Raw genomic sequence first — 23,550 nt, 5'->3', positions numbered from 1 at the left:
TAGACGTGTTTATAAGTAATAAGCATTAATCATCATTTCTTGTTGAATTGATTTTATGAGATGAGTTAGACCATAAATTTCTTAATTATAATATCAGAGCCTATTATTTATAGAACGAATGAAGTACACACTACTTATTTCATGATAAGTATTAGAAAAAATATTGACTTGCACGTACATAAGGGACAATATTGAAGAATAAATCTCACTTTTTCTGTAAATAATATCTTAGATACATTATGAGTAATTAACAACTATATCTTAGTGAACTGATTTTATGAAATGAATTAAACCATAAATTTCTACAATACTTACATTATATATATATATATATATAATATGCTTAATATTTATTTTCTTATAAAAAGTGAAAAGGAAAGTGACAAACAAAAAGAAATAGAAAAGCAGAAAACCAAGTGGGAAATATTCTTATCGTGGATTTCCTTCACCTGACCTTAGGCCTTTTGTGGAACTTTCTGCCGCGTAATCAGCACGTAATTCCACTCTACCTTCTGTTTCCATCTGTTTAGCCTCCAAATTGTTTCTTATTTTCAAGCCGTTCACACACAACCACTCTCAAAAATTCAAAAATTATATCTAACTTATCTCGAGACCTACAATAAAAAGAAAAAGAGAGAGCTTAAAACCGAGTGATATTATTAGGTACTTTGACTGTTGCTCGATCCTTTACCGACCTGGACAGTGACCCACTTTTTCTGGTCAAACCACGTGAGCGTATCAGATTCCGACGTATGATTAGGATAAGTTTTATAATTAGTTTAATCTAATAATACCTTTATTATATTTTCAAATTAGTGTATAAATATATTATTTATACTATTTTAATGATAAAGTTTAATTTATAAAATTTATCTTTTAACTCAAATCATATTATATAAATACTTCATTAATATATATATATGTGTGTGTTTAAATACAATTAATACATGAGCAGCCATACATTGTAAAAAAAACTTCCCTCATATAACAATCTATGGGCATTTCATGGTCATCAATCACTTTAACTAGCTTAATGGTTATATTCCTAATTTATCTTTGTTTTGATCATAATTCTTCGATCACAATGATACTGATCATGGGTGTCGTTTCTCACTCTTTCTTCTTTGTCTTCTTAACAAAATATGGTTTTAATTCCCTTAATCGACTAGCTAGTTAGGTTATATCTGTAAGGAGTGAGTGGGATTAGAATGCGTAGAAAGTCAATTTGATTAGACATGTGCACATCTTTATTGAAATATTCATATATTTAGTAGCCATCCACAGATTCCACACGGGGCTATACTTGTGAGGAATTTCTAGAAGTCCTTACATTTAATGATGGGTCTAATCTTCTAGTCTGCTGCCGATCGATATTGGTTTTGTTTTTTGTTTTTTTTCTTCCTCTCTCGAACCCTAATGGTGGGGTAACGTGTAAAAAGGGTTGGGTCAAAATCAGCTTTAATATTCCCAGTGTGCATTAAATATCTATCCATCAAAGTATAAATTTATGAGTAATGTCATGCATAAGTTTTAAATACACAATTTTTAACCTTGTTTTTTCAAAAAAAAAGTAAATCTTGTTAAAAAAATTTAAAAATTTTCATACTTTTTTTTACGACGGAATTAATTTTTTTTTTCTTACAACAGACGTGAGGCAAGATTTATACATTTAGGTTTATATATATATACTTACACGAGAACAATGTTTCATAGGAACAACCCAATGATGAGAATCTAGTGAGCCACTAGCTAGGACTTGTGATGTGTGGTAGGGTTGGGGCATTCGTTTCATGTTGTTACTAGGAGTTGCTTTTGTTGACTTGGTCTTCTGAAACCCTCAGCACCGCCATTGGCCATTTAATGGAGGACCCTCCAACCCCTGGCCTGTGTGCCACATAACTCCCCCCATCGGTTCTCAAAGGTTGGGTCAGAGAAAACTAATCAAGATAGCTCACCGGATAATCGGTGAGGAGACTTTGAAACGTCCAATGTTATTCATTCTAGAAAGACTTTTCGACATAGAATTTTCCAATTTTCAAGCAAAAGCCACCGATCAGTCTCTTTTGGTTTTCATGAAACGGGCCCACAAAAGGAATCAATGGGTCTCAACGAATTTGACCTGATCAGTAGTGGAATGAAATAGTTTGAAACTCTTGATCATGATTTTCTCCACTGGCTGTCTCATTCAGGGTAAAGTTTTTTTTTTTTTTTTTTTTTTTTTTTTTTTTTTTTTTTTTTTCGGGGCTTTTGGAATTTTTCTCAGGGTGGAATTGTATGCTAGCTATAGCTGGTGATGTTTTGATGCGACTACATAAATTTAATTTCCTTTCTATTTTGCAGCCATCCATGCATGTTGATTGTTGCACATGATCTTATACAAGGCCATTTATAACATATATAGGCTTTGGCTTTGTTTATTTGTGGTAGTTCCTTGTTAATGAAAATAAAGAAAAGAAAATGGAAGGCTTTGTTCCGGATTTTTCTTTTCTGTTTAATAAAAAGAAAAAGAGTATGCAGCATGGATACAAAGTCAAAGTAAATGAGGCCACTTGATTCCGTTGTAGATATTTATATATATATATATATATATATATATATAAAAGAAGATTATATGCAGTACTAATTACATATCGATCCTTAATTCTCATAATTTTCCAGTCAATGATGGTGATCAGCACCTAATTAATGATATCAGTATTTTTCCATGCATGGGGATTGGACGATGAACACGTATTAAACCTGATTTAAAAAAATGATTCTGGGTTAGTACCGATCATGTGAGATTGTGAAATAGTACTGCGGCCATGGGGGAAGAAAGTAGTGTTTGGTGGCAATGGCATCGTGGAGGAGACTAATGATGTTGATGCATCGAATATCGAGGTCAACCAAGTCAATCACATTTATATATATATATATATATATATATATATATTTATTTATGCAATTATTTGTCTTTAATTCTTTTATTTTTTCTTTAATTTCGCACGTACGTGCTTATAAGGTGGCTGGCTCCATGTTATGTGTTTTTCAAGCTCAGCTAACCCGTCATTCATCACGTTTCATTTTGTTTAAAAACAACTATGGGATTTGTTTAAGACATGTCACATGATCATGAATTGCATATAAATATATATATATATATATATATATATATATATGTTTCTTTTATTTAGATCTCTAATTTATTAATTATATATGTCCACTTGTCACTGTTAATTTTATTCATTTAAGGCGATATATATAATATAAGATTAAAAAAATTATCTTTGGTCGCCTCTCAAGAATTTTGAAATGAGAAGTGATATTTACAGTCATGGTTGTACAAGTATCGTGCAGTCTTTTTAAAAAAAGTAAATTAATATGGGACCCACATAAAAAAACTAATTTAATTTATAATCGTGAACCCTATTATTTTTTAAACCGATTACGCATTTCATGACTGTATGTAGTATTATTTTTTTGAAATACCTCCACCGTGGAAAAATATAAACTAATTCTTCATGTAAAAAAAAAAAATCTAAAAATTACTTGTATTGATGTTTTTGTTAAAATTTGAATATTCTATTTAATTATGAGAGAAATTCATTAAGACGTTGATCATCGGGAGGCTCAAGGTGGGAGTGGAAATGTCACTCTACAGTACAAACATAAAAAAGGTGTAAAAAAAAAAAAAAAACATAAAAGCTGCCTCTAAAAAAGTCAATATTGTTGTCTAGAAAAATCAGAGTCTTTATGAAGAATGATACCCCCAAGTTGGGACAATATTGTTGGTGGTTTGCCAGGGTCAGCAGTCAAAACTCACAGCTGCAACCTGTTGATCTTCATCTTATTTCTCATGACTTGAATGAATATTTCTTTGTGAAGCAAATGTTGATACAACGTTTCGTGGCGTGTTGATTCAAACGTATTCATTGGAACACGGTTTCTGCTCTGAAACTGAGCCCACTCACCTTTTACCATTCTCTATTTCCTTCTATCTCATAATTCCCCGGCCTGCCCCAAGTTGACAACTTGGTTGATGGGTTTTGTTTTTCATATAATGGTGCTTTTTTGGCAATATATGAAAAATTCAAGGATTGATTTTGATATCTTTCACGGGTAATACCTTTGAAATTCATGTCAATTAGTGCATATATGCCAGAGATTATAGTCATCCGTATGATCTCTTTAGACTCCTTTTTTCGCTTCCTTCCACAAAGCTAATGATGTTTGAGGTTTTTGCAGACCTGATGATATATATATATATATATATATATATATATATATATATATATATATATTTATCGCAGATCGACAGCCTTAGAAAAGAAGAGCCTAGTCAAAGAAAAAACTGATATATATTAATGTTGTTTCAGGCAAGTTAACACGTACCAACGTTGGTCCAATTGCTATATATGCATAATTAATTTAGACTTCTCAGTGGTTTAATTTAACTTGTAGTTATCTTTTTTTTTTTTTTTTTTTGAGAAATATACTTCATTGCATTCATCAAACGAAGTTACAACTGTGACTTAACAAGTAAGCCAACTAACGCAACTGCTCAAGAGCTTTCCCGCACACAAGGTAATGGACATTGTCTTAACTTCTAACAAGCTTTGTAAGACCAGAGACGAGGACCCCTCCAACCTCCAAGGAGGCAGAAAGCGGGATACAACTGCCATGAACAAACAGTCCATGAACAAACTTGTAGTTATCTTGGAGCTAGGTCTCCGGTTGTGGCATTGACATTTATGGCACGTAGGGTGTGAAAAATACGCACACAGATTCCTTTGTTCATAAACTCAACATCATGACAGCAATAACGCTACTAAAATAGAAGAAGTAAACGGTGAAACCTTATAATTTCAGTAGCTAGCTTGAAGTAATAATTGACCTATGACTAAAGCAATGCCGGGAGTTTTCTTGATGCTCACCCTGATCTTTCAAAATTGTCAACTCCTTTAACCAAACACTTGATCAATTTGGGGCTTTTATAGTTCAACCAATCTTCTTAATTACAAGCTGCAAATTAAGATGACATCTTGCAGCAGCAATCTGAGCTAGATGTATGAAACCAGGTCATCAAGGACACCCATCAGAGGCAATGCAAGTTGGTGTATAATGCTACTACGAAAGGAATGGACCAAAGTTGATCATTATGCAGCAATAATGAACCAGGGACCAGTTGGTACCGTTGCATACATTGCACTATTGATTTACACCAGATGTTCCTCAAATGCTGCAAATTGTCTATGATACATTATTTCATTGTCCTTCTTCTCGAGTAGTGGCCACTCACATCATATATTATCTATCATCTTCTCTAATCACTCTAAAGTTCGCTATGTAGTAAGGGGAAGATTATCATCAATGTCAATATTCTCCTTTTCTAAATACTCAACTAATTAGGGAGTTAAGGGTGATGGAAATCCTTGCGCATGTTGGCTCTCCATTTCAAGAAGCATCAAGGATTACTTGTTTTTCTCTTTTCGGCAAGTGCTGAGAAAAAGATATTATAAGAAACTCCATGAAACAAGAGTTTAAGGAGTCACAATGAGCTGTTAATGACAGCCATTTGGTTGGAAGTCCCAAATTATGGGAGTTTATTTATACATACAGAGTAATGGACAGGCTTCAGAACCATTTAGAACTGTTTAGTGTCTTCTGGGCATAGAAGATTGGAATAAATCACAAAACGCAAAAAGGCTAAAATTAACCAAGTAACTACACCATATTTGTCTTAAATATGAGAGTTGAAATCTTTTGATTCTTGCAGCCACAAGAATATGAAGAGTACCAAGTTTAAGATTGACAAATAAAAAGAATATAATCTAAAAAATTTTGTATACTTAGTTTCTAAAAGGAGGGATGCATCTTGATAGCCTAATTGTGGGAAATGTACACCTGCCAAGCCATCTTCCCAAAAGAGATTTTATAGTTGGTTTTACAGTTAGGAAGATTTCTATAATTAGTCATGAAATCAGAAATCATGTGTGTTTGCTAACACTGCCAGAAAAGTTTTATGCCATTAGTTTTTGCAGCCCAGGCCCAGGCTAAGTCCCAAGCCCAGGCTCAGGACGGTTCTTAATGGTTCCCCACAGGCAGTCATACGACCTAACCTGGCTGGCTAGCTAGCTAGCTATAGAATTTAATAATAGTCTTCTCTTCAATTCTCTACCAGTTTTGGGGGCCAAAGGCCCAAATATATAATAACACAATAAAATTTATCCTGGGCTACGTTGGAAGCTCGGCTGTGTTTTATTTTATTTTATTTATCTTTTATATACAGGACTTTAAATAATCTGAAAATATGAAGGGGACCAAAATACGATTCTCAGTTCTCACACAGAAAAAAGAAGAAGCAATGGATGAGACATCTAATCGATCTCAATGGTAAATCAGTAATTTCCAAGTGTCACAAGAAATGCTCGTGTGCCCTTCTTTTTTAGCAGAGGGATTTCTGCGAGCACTGAACAGTGATTGTGAACACATGCCCAAACCATGAGCGGCAGTAGACCCAAGAACTTCCGCCGCCGTGCCGGCGATGATGATGAAGACAACCAAAAAGACGACGCTAATGTCCACAACACCACCACCACCACCACCACCACCACCACCACCAAGGCCGCTTCAAAACCTAAGCCCAAGAAGCTACTCAGCTTCGCGGACGATGAGGACGCCGAAACCCCCTCTCGCTCCTCCTCCTCCTCTTCTTCTTTCAAGCGTTCAAGCAAGACCTCCTCTTCCTCTCACAAAATAACCTCCCTCAGAGACCGCCAGGCCCACTCCACACCCTCTGTCTCCGTCTCCAATGTCCAACCCCAGGCCGGCACTTACACCAAAGAAGCCCTCCTCGAGCTCCAGAAGAACACCCGAACGCTCGTCTCTTCTCGCTCCACTTCCTCCGAGCCCTCTATCGTTCTCAAAGGCCTTCTCAAACCTCCCTCCTCCTCAGACCCCGCAATCTCTCGAACCCTAAGACAATCAGACGACGACCACGACGTTTCTGACGAAGACGAGGACAATAGAGACAGGCGTGATGCCCAGACCCAATTTGCTTCCTTAGGAATCGGAAAACCGAGGGATTCTACCGGGTCGGCGGGGATTCCCGACCAGGCCACCATCAATGCAATCCGCGCCAAGAGGGAGCGCCTTCGCCAATCGCGCGCAGCCGCACCGGATTTTATCTCGTTGGACGGAGGCAGCAATCACGGTGAGGCCGAGGGCTTGAGCGATGAGGAGCCCGAGTTTCGGGGCCGAATTGCCATGTTTGGTGAGAAGCAGAAGATCGATGACTCCGAGACGATGAAGAAGGGGGTGTTTGAGGATGATGATGAGGTCGTACACGAGAGGTCAGTGGGTGTGAATTTAGTGAAGGATAGTGCAAGCGAGAACGCCGTCGAGGAGGAGGACGAGGAGGAAAAGATGTGGGAAGAGGAGCAGTTTCGGAAGGGTTTGGGGAAGAGAATGGACGATGGGGCTACTAGAGTCGCTGTGACTGCTAGCGTTCCCGTGGTTCAGAGTTTGCAGCAGCAGCAGCACAAATCCGTTTATCCGGCAACGGTTCCAAGTGCAGTTGGAGGAATGAGTATAGGTGGCGCAATTGGCGATTTTGATACCATGCTGTCGATACCGCAGCAAGCCGAGGTGGCCAAGAAAGCTCTGCAGGAGAATTTGAGGAGGCTTAAGGTATGGAATGCTTATCTCATTACCAAACGGAACCTGAGAAATTGTTTATACAGTTCAGTGTTTTTGTTCGAGATATATGCTAAAGCATCAGTGCCTGCATGTTTGATAAAAAATGATAAAGACTTGTGCAACGAGTGAAAGTCAAAATAGATTAAGAAATGAATTTGTGACTTTGACTTGTCCCCTCTATTGTTTTGATTTCATTAGAGAGTTTTGTGTTTGCTCTGATCAGGTTAAAAGTGATTTCTTTCTTACGGGTTTCTGTGCATATAAGGGGCTTTAAGAAAGAATTATAGAATGTTAGTGATATATCTAAAAGAATGCATCGGTGATGTATACTCCCTGTTACTTGGGCTTTGCCTACTTTTAATGAAGAAAACTTCTTGATTACCTATAAAAGAAAGAATGCATCATAGTGAGTTCGATACCTGGAGACAAAACAAAACTTTGAGGCAGCTAAGAATAGTGTAGTGTGTAAATGTGGATTCAAGACCACACTGCAAGTGTATAACTTATAAAACCAAATGTTAACTTTGCCGGCCTGTGCTGGGATTAGTTGGGGCGTTGTTCCGGGACGCCTGGTTCCAAAAAAAAAAAAAAACAAATGTTAACTATTCATATGTAGCTGCTGGATCTAAGATCCATTTGGTCATAAAGGGCATTACAACAATTACCGCTGGAGTGATATCTATTATGGTCAGAATGGCCATAGAGCTTTTGCTGGCAACTAATGCCACATGTAAGGTTTCATTGCGCATGCTGATAGCAACCTGGAATTGTTGTTTGAAATAGTGTAGCGGAAAATTGAAAGAGAAATAAAACTCAGTATATGGAGGGACCTTACTGGTAGACACCAAGCTAGGTAATTGGAATATTGAGTTCAACTGCTTCTAAAGCACTGCCTTTGTTTTTAATTTAAATTTGTTTGTTTGGTTGGATACAAGAAGATTGTTGGTGTTGTAGACACATACATCTGCCTATGTTTTGTGTTTTTTTTTTAATAAGTATGTAAAATGTTCATGGTACAAAACTCAGTTTTGACATGACGTATACTTCTAATGCATCTGTAACTCCACACTTTAATTTACTTTTTTCGTTTTTAATTCAGGAATCTCATGGCAGAACTGTCATTTCATTGACAAAGACTGATGATGATCTGTCTGCCTCACTGTCGAATATTACTGCTCTTGAAAAGTCTCTATCTGCTGCAAATGAGAAATTCATATTCATGCAAAAGCTTCGTCATTTTGTTTCTGTCATATGTGACTTTTTGCAGGTATGATTTTATTTGATTCTATATCCTGCATATACGTGTCCTTAAATTCATTTATTTGTTTTCAACAGGATTTCATATAGCATATGTGCATGTCTTATACTTAACTAAGGTTGTGTGTGGCCAAAGTGGTAGGGTCACCCTAATTAAAATCACTCTTTCCAACTTGCCAACCTACCTCCTACCATTATTTCCACTCCCCACCAAGGTGGCTCATTGCATGGAGAAACTCCAATGTGACTTCTTTGTTGTTTTTTTTTTTTTTTTTTTTGGGGGGGGGGAGGTGATAAATTACGAGTTCAAATTTCATTTGGTGAAATGGGCCGCAATATGCTCTCATATTCAAGAAGGATGCTTGGGTATTTGGAACTTGCAATTTTTCTTGGCAAGTGGCTATGGAGATGCTACAATGAAAGGGGGGATTGTGGAGAATCGTCATCGAGTTGAAGCATGGTGAACCATGGAGAAGATGGTGTTCCAATGAGGTGAGTGGGCCTCATGGTGTCAGGCTATGGAAGCATATAAGAAGAAGTTGGGACGCATGCAAGATTTACCAGCTGTACAATGGGTGATGGATCCAAAATTAAATTTTGGCACGATTTACAGTGTAGCAATAGGGCACCTAAGGAAACTTATCCACAAGTTTATGGTATAGCAATTATGAAAGAAGCCTTGATTGCAGAACTCTTCATACTCTCTAACAGCATTCCCCAATGGAACGTTGCATTCCTTAGAGATGCAAAAGATTGGGAAATTGACGCTTTTTCGGAGTTCGATGACCTAGTGTACTCCACACGTTTGTTGGGGGGAGTCGAAGAGAAGGTCTTTTGGTGCCCCTCTAAGAAGGGGAAGTTCATAGTCCGCTCTTTCTACCAAGCCATGACAACGCACCATACAAATCCATTCCCATGGAAGAGTGTTTGGAAGACAAAGGCTCTCCTAAAGGCAAGATTTTTTGTATGGACAACTTTCTTGGAGAAAATCCTCTCTAGACAACTTAAGGAAACGTCAAATCATAGTCATGGATTGGTGTTGTATGTGCAAAAAGAGTGGAGAGTTGGTTGACCATCTACTACCACATTGTGAGATTGCCAGGACATTGTGGAATGAAGTCTTTGCTCCGATGGGATTAGTTTGGGTGATGTCGAAACGGTAATTGACTTCCTAGCTTCTTGGAGAGACATTCAGGGTAATTCTCAGATTGCATCAATTTGGAAAATGGTTCCAATATGTTTATGGGGGTGTATTTGGAGGGAGAGGAATGAAAGAAGTTTTGAAGATCAAGTGCGGTCAATGGATGAGCTTAGAAATTTATTTTTCAGTACTTCATTGGTCGATTGTAATTGATTTTCATGGCATGACTTTTCATGAATTCTTTGTATCTCTAAACTCGCATGCTTAGGTGTTGCTCTTGTATATGTCCCGTATACTTGGGCTCTTACCTTTTCTTTCGATCAATAAAATCTTGTTTACCACTTTTTTTAAAAAAAAAATGATTTGTTTACCGAAAAAGAAAAACTAAGGGTGTGTGTGTACCTGTTACGTGAGAGTTCTTATAACAATACACTGGGTGTGAAGTTTTCCCCCTTTATATGTTCCATAAATGTATTTAGATTTCTTTTTTACTTCTTATTAGGTACCAAAAGGGTTATGGTTGTTAATATTTTATAATTTTGGGACTTTTTCGGGTTATGTATGAATATGTCATTTTAATTATAAAAAAAAAAGTCTGAAGATGTTATTTCAGTTAACATCATTCTTATGTTTTTTTTCTTGTACGAGTATAAGTAAAACATTATTGATAGTAAAAGGCACAGCCCATAAAACTTTAGAAAATAGGACTTTAATCATGTGCGTTATGCATGTCCAACTTGCTTGTTATTATTTCTAATCATCCTACTTCAGAGGTGCGAGAACTGTGCTCTATACAGTGATTTTTTTATTGGTTCTGTTCTTTTGATCATCATCATAACCTGTTGCGCTCTTTCTTCTGCTTCTTTTTTATTTATTTATTTATTTTTTCACGTTGAATACCTATAGGCATGGTTCTGCCTTTTGATTTGTACTCATTGGTCTGCTGCTACTCTTTTCTTCCAGGATAAAGCACCCTACATAGAGGAACTTGAAGAGCAGATGCAGAAACTTCATGAAGAACGTGCTTCAACTATTTTGGAAAGAAGGGCTGCTGATAATGATGATGAACATATGGAGGTAGAAGCAGCTGTGAATGCAGCAATGTCTGTTTTCAGTCAGAGAGGCAGCAGTGCTGAAATCATTGCAGTAGCCACAAGTGCAGCACAGGCTGCATCTGCTGCTGTCAGAGAGCAAACAAATCTACCAGCAAAGTTAGATGAGTTTGGTAGAGACATAAACCTGCAGAAACGTATGGATATGTCACGCCGTGCTGAACGCAGGAAAGCTAGGTCTGATTCTAAGAGAATCTCATCAATGGAAGTGGAAAGTTCTAATCAAAGAATAGAAGGCGAGTTAAGCTCTGATGAGAGTGATAGTGAGAGTACAGCATATCAGCATCACCGAAAATTGTTGCTTCAGACGGCTGATCAAATATTTAGTGATGCAGCTGAAGAATATTCCCGACTTTCAGCAGTTAAAGAAAGATTTGAAAAATGGAAGAGAGATTATTCATCAAGTTATCGCGATGCTTACATGTCATTGAGTGTTCCTGCTATCTTTTCTCCATATGTTAGACTGGAGCTGTTGAAATGGGACCCACTCCATGAGGATATTGATTTTTTTGATATGAAATGGTATGTGACTGACAACTTGGTGCTAATTTAAATGTCCCAAAATAATAATATTTTTCTAGAAGACTTGCTTCTCAGGCGGGGTACACTTGTTTCATAGTGGCATTGGCCACTTCTAACTTTTTGCCTGAAAGGAAACAAACCACACACCAATATGTGGTATATAACTACTTGTTTGGTTCCTTGCTTTTTCTTACATTTATGTTTTCTTCCATTCCTCAGGCATTCATTGTTGTTCGATTATGGTTTGCTGAATGATAAAAGTGATTTTGCTTCCGATGATGCGGATTCTAACCTTGTCCCTGAACTGGTGGAAAAGATAGCACTTCCTATTTTGCATCATGAAATTGCCCACTGCTGGGACATGCTCAGTACAAGAGAGACAAAGAATGCAGTAAACGCCACAAGCTTGGTCACAAATTATGTTCCAGCTTCCAGTGAGGCTCTTTCAGATTTATTAGTTGCCATTCACACCTGTCTAGCTGATGCTGTTGCTAATCTTACGGTAGGGCTATTGAAGTCATTTTAAGATGTTTTCATACTCATGGACACCTGTGCGCACCAGCATATATACATAGGTCCCAGCATGGATGTTGATTGTCCCATCATTTTAGGCTATGCCAAGTTCTAATGTTCTCGATATTGATTGTCACATCCTTTCCAATTCATAGGTCCCAACATGGAGCCCGCTTGTATTGAAGGCTGTGCCCAATGCTGCACGTGTCGCAGCATATCGATTTGGAAAGTCTGTTCGTTTGCTGAGAAATGTCTGCATGTGGAAAGAAATCCTCGCTTTGCCAGTTCTAGAGAAACTTGCTCTTGATGAGCTTTTGTATGGAAAAATGCTACCTCATGTTCGAGGCATTGCAACAAATGTTCATGATGCGATAACAAGAACTGAACGGATCATTGTTTCTCTATCTGGGGTGTGGGCAGGTCCAAATGTCACGGGAGAACGCAGGTATAGATAATGATTCTCCTCTCGCCTTTAAATTCTGCTGGTCTACTACCTTCTTAGATTGATTTGTAAATTAAACTTGGCTTGGGTGAAAGATGTGTGGCTCTAGATACTGATTCTTATATTACTGCCATTGCAGTATGAATCCATGTTTATTTGGTCCCATTTCATTTATGTGCCATTATGTATGTTCAAAAGTACTTATCAAAAAAAAAAAAAAAATGTATGTTCAAAAGTAAAAGTACTTCCCTTGCATGCTTTTTCTATGTTAAGTTTTTCATCAGTTTTTAAGGATTCCTTGTTTCCCAAACACTTGTATACGTCTTGTGTACTTGGGTTTCCCTACTTTCTATTAATACAATTTTTAATTACCAAAAGAAAAAACAAAGATTTATTGCTTTCTAAACAATTGTTTGGTGACTGATCCTTGAAGCCTTCACCATCATACACACTTAATTTACAAGACAAAGAAAATGGATAGAATAAATGGTGGAGATTATGTTGGCATATCTACCATCATTCAGGTACAAATGAGAAATAATTTTTAAGAAATGCAGTGAACCAAGTGGAGATATCTTTTGTTATCCCCTTTGAAATTACTTGGTAATTGTGTGGATGCCTGTGCCTGGAACATGTCTGCATGTGCAAGCTGTTTGCAGGCATGTGTGCTTAGTGCTTACAGTGTGGGGCACGGGCCAATCAGGGCCAGGCAGGTTATTGTACCCCAGTAACTTGTCTTAAGGTATCTGAATAATGGCATGGCCTGCCTGTAGTTCCAGATCATGGAAGTAATAATTTTCCACTCGTGTGATTTGAGGTTCAGTTAGTTGAGTTCCAATTGTGTGGAAATTTAAGAAGAAACAGAGAAATCACTCAATAGAGGCTTTTAGGACATTTTAGTCCGACTTTCTGTCCTAATGGTCTTGCCTTCGTGAGGTTCCACATCATTATTTAAAAAAAAAGGTTCAAATTTTAAACTTTTCAACCCCATTGCTATTTTGGTTTACAATGTAATACTGTTCAACCGAGTGTATCTATTAGGAACCTTTCTGAGTGCAACATTTGGAGCTGCCATATATATCTTGCTATAGATTTGCTCAGGATTATTGCTATATTTTAGTATGCTCTAGATTGTTCATAAACGATAATTTATCATTGTTTAACGTGTTGATCCAATGCCTGCTGAATGTTAAATTTTTTTTTTTTTTTTTTTTTGTTTTGTTTTGTTCGTTTCATGTCCAGTCAAAAGTTGAAACCACTGGTGGATTATGTGCTGTTTCTCGGAAAGACCCTGGAGAAAAAGCATGTGATGGGTGTTACTGAGAGTGAGACTAGTGGACTTGCTCGGCGATTGAAGAAGATGCTGGTTGAGCTCAATGAATATGACCATGCAAGGGACATAGCTAGGACCTTTCATCTCAAGGAGGCATTGTAAAATTTGAGAATCGTGTTTCATGTGACATGCCGACTTATAGGCTTGCTCACATGTTGAAGAAATATTTCTGGGGGTCAACTCGAGAAATACACTGAAGGCTAGGGCCATGTATATGCGTGAGGTCCTTTAGATCTGGAGGAGGCATTCTGTGTTGTCCCATTCTTGGAGGTACACTTCGAACTCAAAAGGCATGTGAATCATGTCTCGACTCTTTGCCGTGTCACTTCATTTGGACTGCGGGCCGCCAGCAAATTGTTCCTTTGGGAGTTTTGTAGCTTTGAGGCTAAAAATGTTGTGTTGCGTTATTTTCTCTCATCTCTTAATTCTTGTATGGGACAAGGTCCTCCTAGTTAATGTTGCGAAATCTGAGAAGCAATTGACCATATGTTTACGTATATTGTTGATAGGTCTCTCAAGAGAGATGGCTAGGCCGCCTTGTGTTCAATATCAGATAACTGGAGAGTACTTGGGTCGCCTGTTAGGGCCTGAAGCAATTAACCATGTCTTGTGTTGAGTACGAGACATTTGAGTTTTCTCATCCCATCTATTCTTAACTTGTCGTGTCTGTGTAAGAATTGTTTGTCCTTGAATCAGTCATCTTTTTCAAGGGGGGTGGGGGGAATTCAAAGGCTCTTGAGCAAATATCGTTTTAAAATATTGAGATGCGAGTTCCTAATTAAGATGCTTATTATATCCAAGACTCACTTGGAAGAGTTGTTAATTATAAATTAACCTCATTCCATGTATATTAGTGATGAGGTTAGCATAGAAAACAGATGCAATTTCTAAATCGAGCTTTTGTGGTACATAAGACCAAACTCACTTTAAATCAAGTGAAGTGCCTGTCCTTTTCCCTCTCACATATATTTTATTAGAATAATACTATTTATCATCCCTATATATTATATTTATTTATTTATTTTTTCATTTTTTTATAACAAATATATAATATATGGATGATAAGTATCACAATTCAATTAGTTTAATAAAAATAAAATAAAATAACAAATAATATTAGAATATATAAAATATGCGGTGTGAAATGATGAATGACATTCTTATTTTATTAACCCTATCATTATTAACAATGAAAAAGAGCTGTACTCCATACACGTGTATGGTATATGATTCGTTGAATAGAGCTCAGGGCTTGAACCGAGTTATTATTTGACTAATCACCGTTCAACAACAGTTCCACATTTTTAAGACGAAAAATACAAATAAAGGACTTGACTTTATCCCTTTCACGAGATAGATAGATGCCTACTCCAAGAGTTCATGCATGGAGCTGCATTCTTAGCTACCAGTCGAACAAGGCCAGAAGGTGAGCTGAATTTCAACAAGCACATGTTCTCTCTCTCTCTCTCTCTCTCTCTCAATATATATAGTAACGAAGCATCAGGAGAAATACTGTTGAAATTGAACGTCCAGTTTTATAGAAGGGTAGCTGGAAATATAAATAGGTTGCCTTAGTTATTACCATCCCTCTACTACTCAGACCAATTCCCACTTCACACTGTCCTCCTTTTAGTATATAAATAAATAGATGATTAATATTAAGGTGATTATTAAATGTGACTATTAAATATACACGAAGTATAAATAATTTTTTTTAATCATTTATAAACATCCTTAATTAAGAAAAAAAATTAAAAAAAAAATAAATTTATTAATAATCAAATTTTTAATCGTTAAAGAATATATATATATATATATATATAAATGGAAATATTTAACTAAAGTAGTAGCATCATTTTCTATAAATAGTTAGATAGATGGACACACGCCACACGGCACTTGAGACGAATTGCAGAATATTGAAGCCTTTCTCACTGTTCTTGGTTCTCCCTCTTCTGCTCTCTGCCCTCTAGTGACTTGGTCTGCCAAGTGCCAACCGAGGAAACTGCTTCTTCTTTAAAAAACAAAAACAAAGATTGGTTGGATAAAAAGCATATATTCTGGGTAATTATCTGCAAAAACTAACATGACAATGACACGGCTGCCTTCTTCTGTTTCCACAACCAAGCTAGCCAAGGTCGGCCGTCTCCTCATCGTCGGAGCAGCAGGTTTCATCGGCCAGTTCGTCGCAGAAGCCAGCCTAGACGCCGGCCGATCCACCTATGTTCTCGTCCGTCCTGGCCACGGTTACCCTTCTTCTAAGACCAACACCATCAAGTCTCTCCAAGACAAAGGCGCCATTATCTTGCATGTAAGACTTTCTCCATTTTTCTGCTGCATGCACAAATTAAATACATACATATATATGTATATATGTGCTTGATATTGTATTCTTTGCTTCTTCTTTTATTTTATTTTTTACAGGGACTGATTGATGAGAAGGAATCCATAGAGAAAATACTAAAAGAGAATGAAATTGATATAGTAATATCAGCCGTGGGAGGTGGAAATATACTGGACCAGCTCTGCTTGATCGAGGCCATTAAAAGCGTTGGTACTGTTAAGGTACCTTTTATATACGACATTTATCTAACCATCCATCCATTCTGACAGAATTAAAGCACTCAAAGACAAACACTTGTGCGTATGTCTAATAGTATCACTACTCATTTATTTCTATTAAGAATTTTTTATTTTTTTAAATATTTTTTAAACATTTTTAATCATTAAATTTTTTTAAAAAATATATAATTTTATTAATATTTATTTTTTTAACTATTAAATAAAATAAAAATTTTAAAAAAATTAAATACAAAATGAGTAATAAATAGATATTAAAATAGTAATAATTCTATCTTTTCTGTAGGTATATACCTAATGTGTGTGTGTGCGCGCAAAGTACTCTATACATCTAATACACATGGCAAAGAAAAAGTAGATAAATTGGCTATAATTAGTAAATAAATGGTAAACGGTTTGGACGCAGAGATTTCTACCATCAGAGTTCGGGCACGACGTGGACAGGGCTGAGCCGGTGGAGCCAGGGCTGAGTATGTACAAGGCGAAGCGGAGAGTGAGGCGTTTGGTGGAGGAGTCCGATATCCCTTACACTTACATCTGTTGCAACTCTATTGCTTCTTGGCCATACCATGACAACACCCACCCTTCTGAGGTTCTTCCCCCTTTGGATCGTTTCCAAATCTACGGTGACGGAAGCGTCAAAGGTCAGATGTCTATCTGCGTGCCAACTATTTTTATATTGAGTAATTATATTATTTTTCTTTTTATATACAATACTCAATTTCCAATACTATGTCGTTATCCTGTAGTTTTGGTACAGTACTTTAAACAAAGATACAGGTCTCCATCTCGTATAAATGCTCTGCATGTTCAGGTTTATCAAAGATTTCTTTCCTTACTATTATTAGGAAAACACTAATGCCATACAGATAATTTCTATTTATCGAAAGTTTTCATTTTTTTATTTTTATTTAATGATGAAGTAAATATTTTTAAATGAATATTTGAATTTTTTATTTTTTTAAAAAAATATCTAAATATTTGTTTATTTTTTGAAGTATATAGTTAAGTTGTAAATATTATAAATATAGCCTGTAAAAAAGGGTAAATATTAGCAACTTTATCTTCTAGCTATCCTTTTGTTCTCTTTTACTTTATATTGACTCTATTATTGTCGTGATCGATCTACTGTACACTTTCCTTTAACTCCTCTTTCTTTATTTTTAATTTCCAACTGCAAATGAAAATGACTTCAGATAATGACATCTTGCTCCTGTTAAACACTACTTTTAACAGTATTTTTTTTAAATGCTTTACTTATAAAAAAAAATTAGATAAAAATAAACTTATAATTTGATTTAATATATTAAATTATAAAATTATTTTTATTATAAAATAAATTTAATATATTATATAAATTCATATTAATTTATGAGTTTAATTTTATAAGATATATTTGTAGCTGTATCACTTTTTAAAAAAAAAAACATTACTATAAGTAGAATAATACCAACTTCTGAGGAGATTTTTCCTCCTTTCTTAAAAGTCTTCTATCAAACCATTGGCGAGACTTGATCTGAATGCGCATTTATGAATGACCATAATATATGTTAGTAAATGACAACCAACCAGCCATTCAAACCTAAGAATATTAATAAAAACCCTAGCTACCTCCTCTAGGGAAAAATATGAAAGATTAATTAATGCTTTATGCTTATTTATTTATAAGAAAATAATAATAATAATAATAATATTTTTTTCCATGTGTATGTATATGCAAAACATGAAGTTCTACTAGTTTTTGTTGTACTTACATCATGATGTTGATCAGTTTGTGTGTTAATATTGCTTGCAGCTTTCTTTATTGCTGGCACTGACATTGGTAAATTTACACTGAAAACTGTTGATGACATTCGAACCCTCAACAAGTGTGTGCATTTTCGACCCACCTCCAACCTCTACAACATCAATGAGCTTGCATCTTTATGGGAGAAAAAGATTGGAAAGACTCTCCCTCGAGTCACCGTCACTGAATCTGACCTTCTTGCTGCCGCTGCAGGTTCATCAATTTGTTTTTTGTTTTTTTTTAATAATAATTTCACATATAAATACTTGAATCCTAGCTAATGTCATCATTTTCAATTGTTAATCTATCATAACATTATTGATATGCAGGATTTCGTTCAATTATTTGTTTTATTATAATCAAGATCTCTGCAGATATATATTATAATATGTCAATTGAAACGCATACAGGACTACTGTTGATCATTTATAACCTGTGGCTTACATTTTTCGTTTTTTGTATGAAATTTTGCAGAGAATTGTATTCCTCAGAGTATTGTGGCATCGTTCACTCATGATATATTCATAAAGGGTTGTCAGATAAATTTCACAATGGATAGCCCACAAGATGTTGAAGTGAGCACTCTCTACCCAGATGAAACTTTTCGAACCTTGGATGAATGCTTCAATGACTTTCTTCTCAAAGTAGACCCCAAATCTATTAGCAACAATGAGACTCCTACTGCCAAAAGTCCTGTGGTTGAACGTATGACAATCACTGCAACATGTGCTTGATCATACCACAAGAACACAAGGGTAAATTGCAAAGTAATGGGAGATCTTGGTTCCAAGATCTTGTTCTTTATTTCTTTTTCCTTTTTTTAGGGAGAGGTGTTAATTGTTAAGAATTAGTTGACAAAATTGGGAATTCAATTTGCCTATCACATTGTATCATGAATTCCTCGTGATTTGTTGAAGGATCACGATCGCGATGACTTGTACGTGTGTATGATCCTCATGATCAGATGGAAGTAATTTCTTTTGCCTACTTATGGCTTTAGACTTTAAATTAACTTATCATACTCCACTTGTCCACTTACCTAAAGAAGTCCTGATGAAAAAAAATATGCTAGCTGGCTCAAACAACAACAAATGAATCATCATAATTTTTCTTTCAAAGAAAGTAGATGGCTTTTCTTTTCATCCATTTAGTGTATGCATAATGAGTGGTTACCGTGTTTAAATTGGATCCAACTTATTCGTTTATGACATCCATCTTTCCAATTTTCTGCTAAAGAAAGTAGATGAGTGAACAATTATGGTATCCATTTTTTACTTCTGGACTTTGTATTGGAGTCCAAAGAAAAGAAGAATATGTTTTACAACTAATTCAGTAGAATCATTAACTATTACCTAAGCACATGGTTATTTTTCTTCTATAAATTGTGCAAGTACTTTTTCATTTGGGATGATCATCTTTCTAAGTAGTTCTCAAAGGGTGAATGCAAGGAAAATAGATCTTGAAAGGTACCAGAACTGCTGACAACTGCTATGAGTCTCACTTATGAACACAATGCATTGTCACAAACTATAGTTGGATGAAACTAAGTTGTGGCATTACCGTTTAGGTCATATCAACTATAGAAACATGTAAAAGATCTTTAAGAAGGAAATTGTAAGTGGACTACCCAAAATTTTGAAAAAAAGAAGATGGTGTGCGGAGCTTATTAGGAAAGAAAGTAGACTAAGGCACAACATAAGAAGATAGTTGATATTTTGATCACCTCAAGACCACTTGAGCTGTTACACATGAATTTGATGGGTCCTACTCAAAATAAGAGTCTTGGCAAAAAGAAGTATATAATAGTCATCGTGGATTATTACTCTAAATCTACACGGATCATTTTGTTGAGAGATAAAACAAAAACCTTAGACCTTGCAAAGAAACTGTTCAGACAACTACAAACAAAGAATAATTCCTCTATCTTTCGTATCCGTAGTGATTATGATAAAGAATTTGGCAATACTAATTTCGCTTCTTTTTGTAATGAACAACGAATATAACAAGAGTTCTCAGCACCAATCATCCCACAACAAAAGGAAATTGTGGAAAGGAAAAATAAGGCAATACAGGAGATGGCACGTACCATGTTGAGTAGCAAAAAGTTGACATTGTATTTTTGGAGAGAAGCTATCAACACTACTGGACACATATTGAACCATGTAGTCTTTCATCCAGGCACCAGACTCACAGTCTATGGGTTATGGGATAGAAAGAAACGTATGGTGAAGTATTTTAAGGTGTCTGGGAGTACTTGCTACATTCTAAGAGACAGAGAGAATACTTACAAATTTGATAGCAAGAGTGATGAAGGAATATTTCTTGGATATTCATCAAGTAGCAAAGCTTATAGAGTTTACAATTTACAGACTAAGGCAATAATGGAGTTAGTCAACGTAGTTGTGGATGACAACTCTAATGAGATGACCAAGAAGGAACTTGACAACCTTGTTGGGAAGGCTGAAGAAAACTCAATTGATCAAGAGAACACTGATCCAGTGGAACCTACTACACCAAGTTCAGTTTCGCATCATTAAAAAGAGCCATCCACAAGGATCAGCCACAATCATCCAAAGGAGAATATTCTCAAAGTATTGGATGAAGGTATGAGATTAAGAAAACGTGTTTTAAATCAAGTCTTGTATGTATGTTATCTGCCTCAGGTTGAATCTAAAAAGGTGGAAGAAGCTTTACAAGATAAAAGTTGGGTTAATGTCATGGATGAGGAATTACATCAGTTCATTTGAAATCAAGTAAGGGAGCTTGTTCCAAGACCGGAGGATCACAACATCATTGGAACAAAATGGATATTCAAAAATAAGCCAAACGAATATGGAACTATTGTTTGAAACAAGGCCAGATTGGTAGCACAAAGATATACTCAAGTAAAAGGAATTGACTTTGATGAGACCTTTACACCAGTGGCTTGTTTGGAATCTATTCGCATATTACTAGCAATTGCAAGCCATTTAAATTTTAAGATTTATCAAATGGATGTTAAAAGTGTTTTTTTTAAATGGCATACTTTATAAAGAAGTATATGTAGAACAACCAAAGGGATTCACTTATAGCTTTCAGGTTGAAGAAAGCTCTTTATGAATTGAAGCAAGCACCTCGAACATGGTATGAAAGACTAAGGAAATATTTACTTGAACATGACTTTATAAGAGGTCAAGCTAACCAAATACTATTTTTAAGAAAATCTGGTAAGCATTTACTTATTGCTCAAATTTATGTAGATGACATTGTGTTCGGTTCCACTCTCGACAAACTCTGACATGATTTTTTTAAAGAAATGAAAAATGAGTTTGAAATGAGTATGATTGGGGAATTAAACTTCTTTCGTGGAATTCAAATTAAACAAACTGAAGGAGGAATTTTTATTTCACAATCTAAAAAAGCTAAAGATCTTGTTAAGAGATTTGGCATGGAATGGAAGACACATGCTCGCACTTCGATGAGCACCTCAGTTAAAATATGTTTAGATTCTACAGGTAAGAGCATTAATCTTACACTGTATAGAAGCATGATAGGGAGTCTTCTTTACACTACTGCTAGCAAACCTGACATTGCTTTTAGTGTAGGTGTTTGTGCAAGATTTCAGGTTAATCTTAAAGAATCACAACTCACAGCAATAAAAAGAATCTTTAAATACCTAAGTGCTACTATTGACTATGGTATATGGTATTCAAAAGATTCAAGTCTGAGTTTGGTTGGCTATTTTGATGCTAACTGGGCAGGTATTGCTGACAATAGAAAAAGCGCCACAGGTGATTGTTTTTAAGTCAGTGGTAATTTGGTAGTATGGATGAATAAGAAGCAAAACTCCTTCTCCTTGTCCGCTGCTGAAGTAGAATATATTGCGGCTGGCAGTTGTTGCACTCGGCTTCTTTGGATGAATAAGATGCTTGAGGACTATGGGTTCTCTCAAGATATTATGATTGTCTACTATGACAATTCAAGTGCAATTAGTATCTCAAAGAACCCTGTGCAACACTAAAAAACCAAGTACATAGATATAAGACATCACTTCATAAGAGACTTGGTTGAAATAAAGGTAGTCTCTCTGGAACACGTTGATACTGAACATCAACAAGCCGATTTGTTCACTAAACGTTTAGATGGTCTAAGGTTTGAATTTCTAAGAAAGGCTATTAATGTGTGTGACACGTCCTAAATATTTTAATAATAAAAGAAAATAAAAAATAATAAAATGTCTAATAAAAAAAACTATTTCTTTTGCTTATTTCTTTAGAAACCTCATGTAACTATTTTTGGCAAGGTACAAGCTTTATGCGTATCCCGAGTCTTTGAACTTTGTGACTCCATCAATTCATTTTTCACTTTTGATGCACACTTCTTAAGAGAGACCACACAAGGATTATATTCTCTGCACTGTGAGGGTTTTTAATCTGACCTCCTAATATTTTGGCGACAACATACTCAAACAACGCACAAAGAAAGAGAGAGTCTATATCTTAAATTGACTAAAACTAGTTGAACCTAATACCAAATCGAAACAAGTCTTCTCTTGTGATGCATTACGGCTGATCCTTATAGAAAAAGTCAAGAGTTCAAAAGTCATTACGGAAAAAGACGAACACTCATACATGAATATAAGCTCTAAATGTCCTTGTGGAAAAAATCGTTGCATCAATCATTGTGGAAAAAGATGTGCAATACAAACTGGACATATAGAGTGAATATGGCTTTGTGCTTGGAGGGAGTTTTTTTTTCCAGGTATCTAGGCCTTAGCATAAAGTTTAGCTTTCAAGGAAAGTTCACCCCAATTGGTGAAAAACTGAAAAAAAAAAATACATATATATATATTTATATATATATATAAGAAATGGGGAGTATAGAAAAGAAAAGGAAAATGTAATAAAAATATATTTTGGAAAGACTTTTAGTCCTCACTTACACACACACATGAATACTTATTAGGTCATTTATTAAGAAAAATGCTCAAATGTGAAGAGTGACCAATAAGGAATACTTCTCCTAAATAAGTGGAAAAGTGTTGAGTGTAACAAAGTTTAGACAAGGAAATTACTCAAAAAGGCCAACGTTTGTAAAAAACATGTGGTAATTTTTTTTTCTTTTCTAGTTCTTTAAAAAAAAAAAATTCCAGTTATAATTATTAAAAAAAATAGAAAAATAATAAAATTTTGAAAACAAAGGAAAGGA

The 23,550-nt window shown here is 35.6% G+C and overlaps 2 protein-coding genes across 2 annotated transcripts; both read left to right on the top strand.

Annotated features, from left to right (window-relative positions):
* Positions 1 to 6,316: 6,316 nt before the first annotated feature.
* On the top strand, positions 6,317 to 14,637 carry LOC122299101 (transcriptional repressor ILP1). The gene is made up of 6 exons (XM_043109035.1): positions 6,317 to 7,668; positions 8,777 to 8,944; positions 11,039 to 11,709; positions 11,929 to 12,211; positions 12,378 to 12,667; positions 13,907 to 14,637. The coding sequence occupies exons 1-6, from the start codon at positions 6,481 to 6,483 to the stop codon at positions 14,097 to 14,099; spliced, it is 2,793 nt and encodes a 930-aa protein (XP_042964969.1). The 5' UTR covers positions 6,317 to 6,480; the 3' UTR covers positions 14,100 to 14,637.
* Positions 14,638 to 15,885: 1,248 nt separating this feature from the next.
* Positions 15,886 to 19,350, top strand: LOC122299102 (leucoanthocyanidin reductase-like). The gene is made up of 5 exons (XM_043109036.1): positions 15,886 to 16,308; positions 16,422 to 16,562; positions 16,984 to 17,221; positions 18,373 to 18,576; positions 18,838 to 19,350. Exons 1-5 carry the CDS (start codon positions 16,084 to 16,086, stop codon positions 19,095 to 19,097), a joined length of 1,068 nt encoding a protein of 355 aa, XP_042964970.1. The 5' UTR covers positions 15,886 to 16,083; the 3' UTR covers positions 19,098 to 19,350.
* The last annotated feature ends 4,200 nt before the right edge of the window (positions 19,351 to 23,550 follow it).

Source organism: Carya illinoinensis, chromosome 16 (genome assembly GCF_018687715.1).
Source record: "Carya illinoinensis cultivar Pawnee chromosome 16, C.illinoinensisPawnee_v1, whole genome shotgun sequence".
Lineage (NCBI taxonomy): Eukaryota > Viridiplantae > Streptophyta > Magnoliopsida > Fagales > Juglandaceae > Carya > Carya illinoinensis.
Note: the sequence above shows the minus strand (reverse complement) of the source record. Positions and strands in the feature narration are given on the sequence as shown.

What these genes read in the sequence shown, in the direction of transcription:
- LOC122299102 (XM_043109036.1), top strand. Translation starts at nt 16,084, where the DNA reads ATGACAATGACACGGCTGCCTTCTTCTGTTTCCACAACCAAGCTAGCC. An exon ending in AAGGCGCCATTATCTTGCAT is followed by an intron (nt 16,309 to 16,421) that starts GTAAGACTTTCT and finishes TATTTTTTACAG; the next exon opens with GGACTGATTGATGAGAAGGA. An exon ending in CGGTGACGGAAGCGTCAAAG is followed by an intron (nt 17,222 to 18,372) that starts GTCAGATGTCTA and finishes TATTGCTTGCAG; the next exon opens with CTTTCTTTATTGCTGGCACT.
- LOC122299101 (XM_043109035.1), top strand. Translation starts at nt 6,481, where the DNA reads ATGAGCGGCAGTAGACCCAAGAACTTCCGCCGCCGTGCCGGCGATGAT. An exon ending in TCATATGTGACTTTTTGCAG is followed by an intron (nt 8,945 to 11,038) that starts GTATGATTTTAT and finishes CTTTTCTTCCAG; the next exon opens with GATAAAGCACCCTACATAGA. An exon ending in ATGCTGTTGCTAATCTTACG is followed by an intron (nt 12,212 to 12,377) that starts GTAGGGCTATTG and finishes TCCAATTCATAG; the next exon opens with GTCCCAACATGGAGCCCGCT.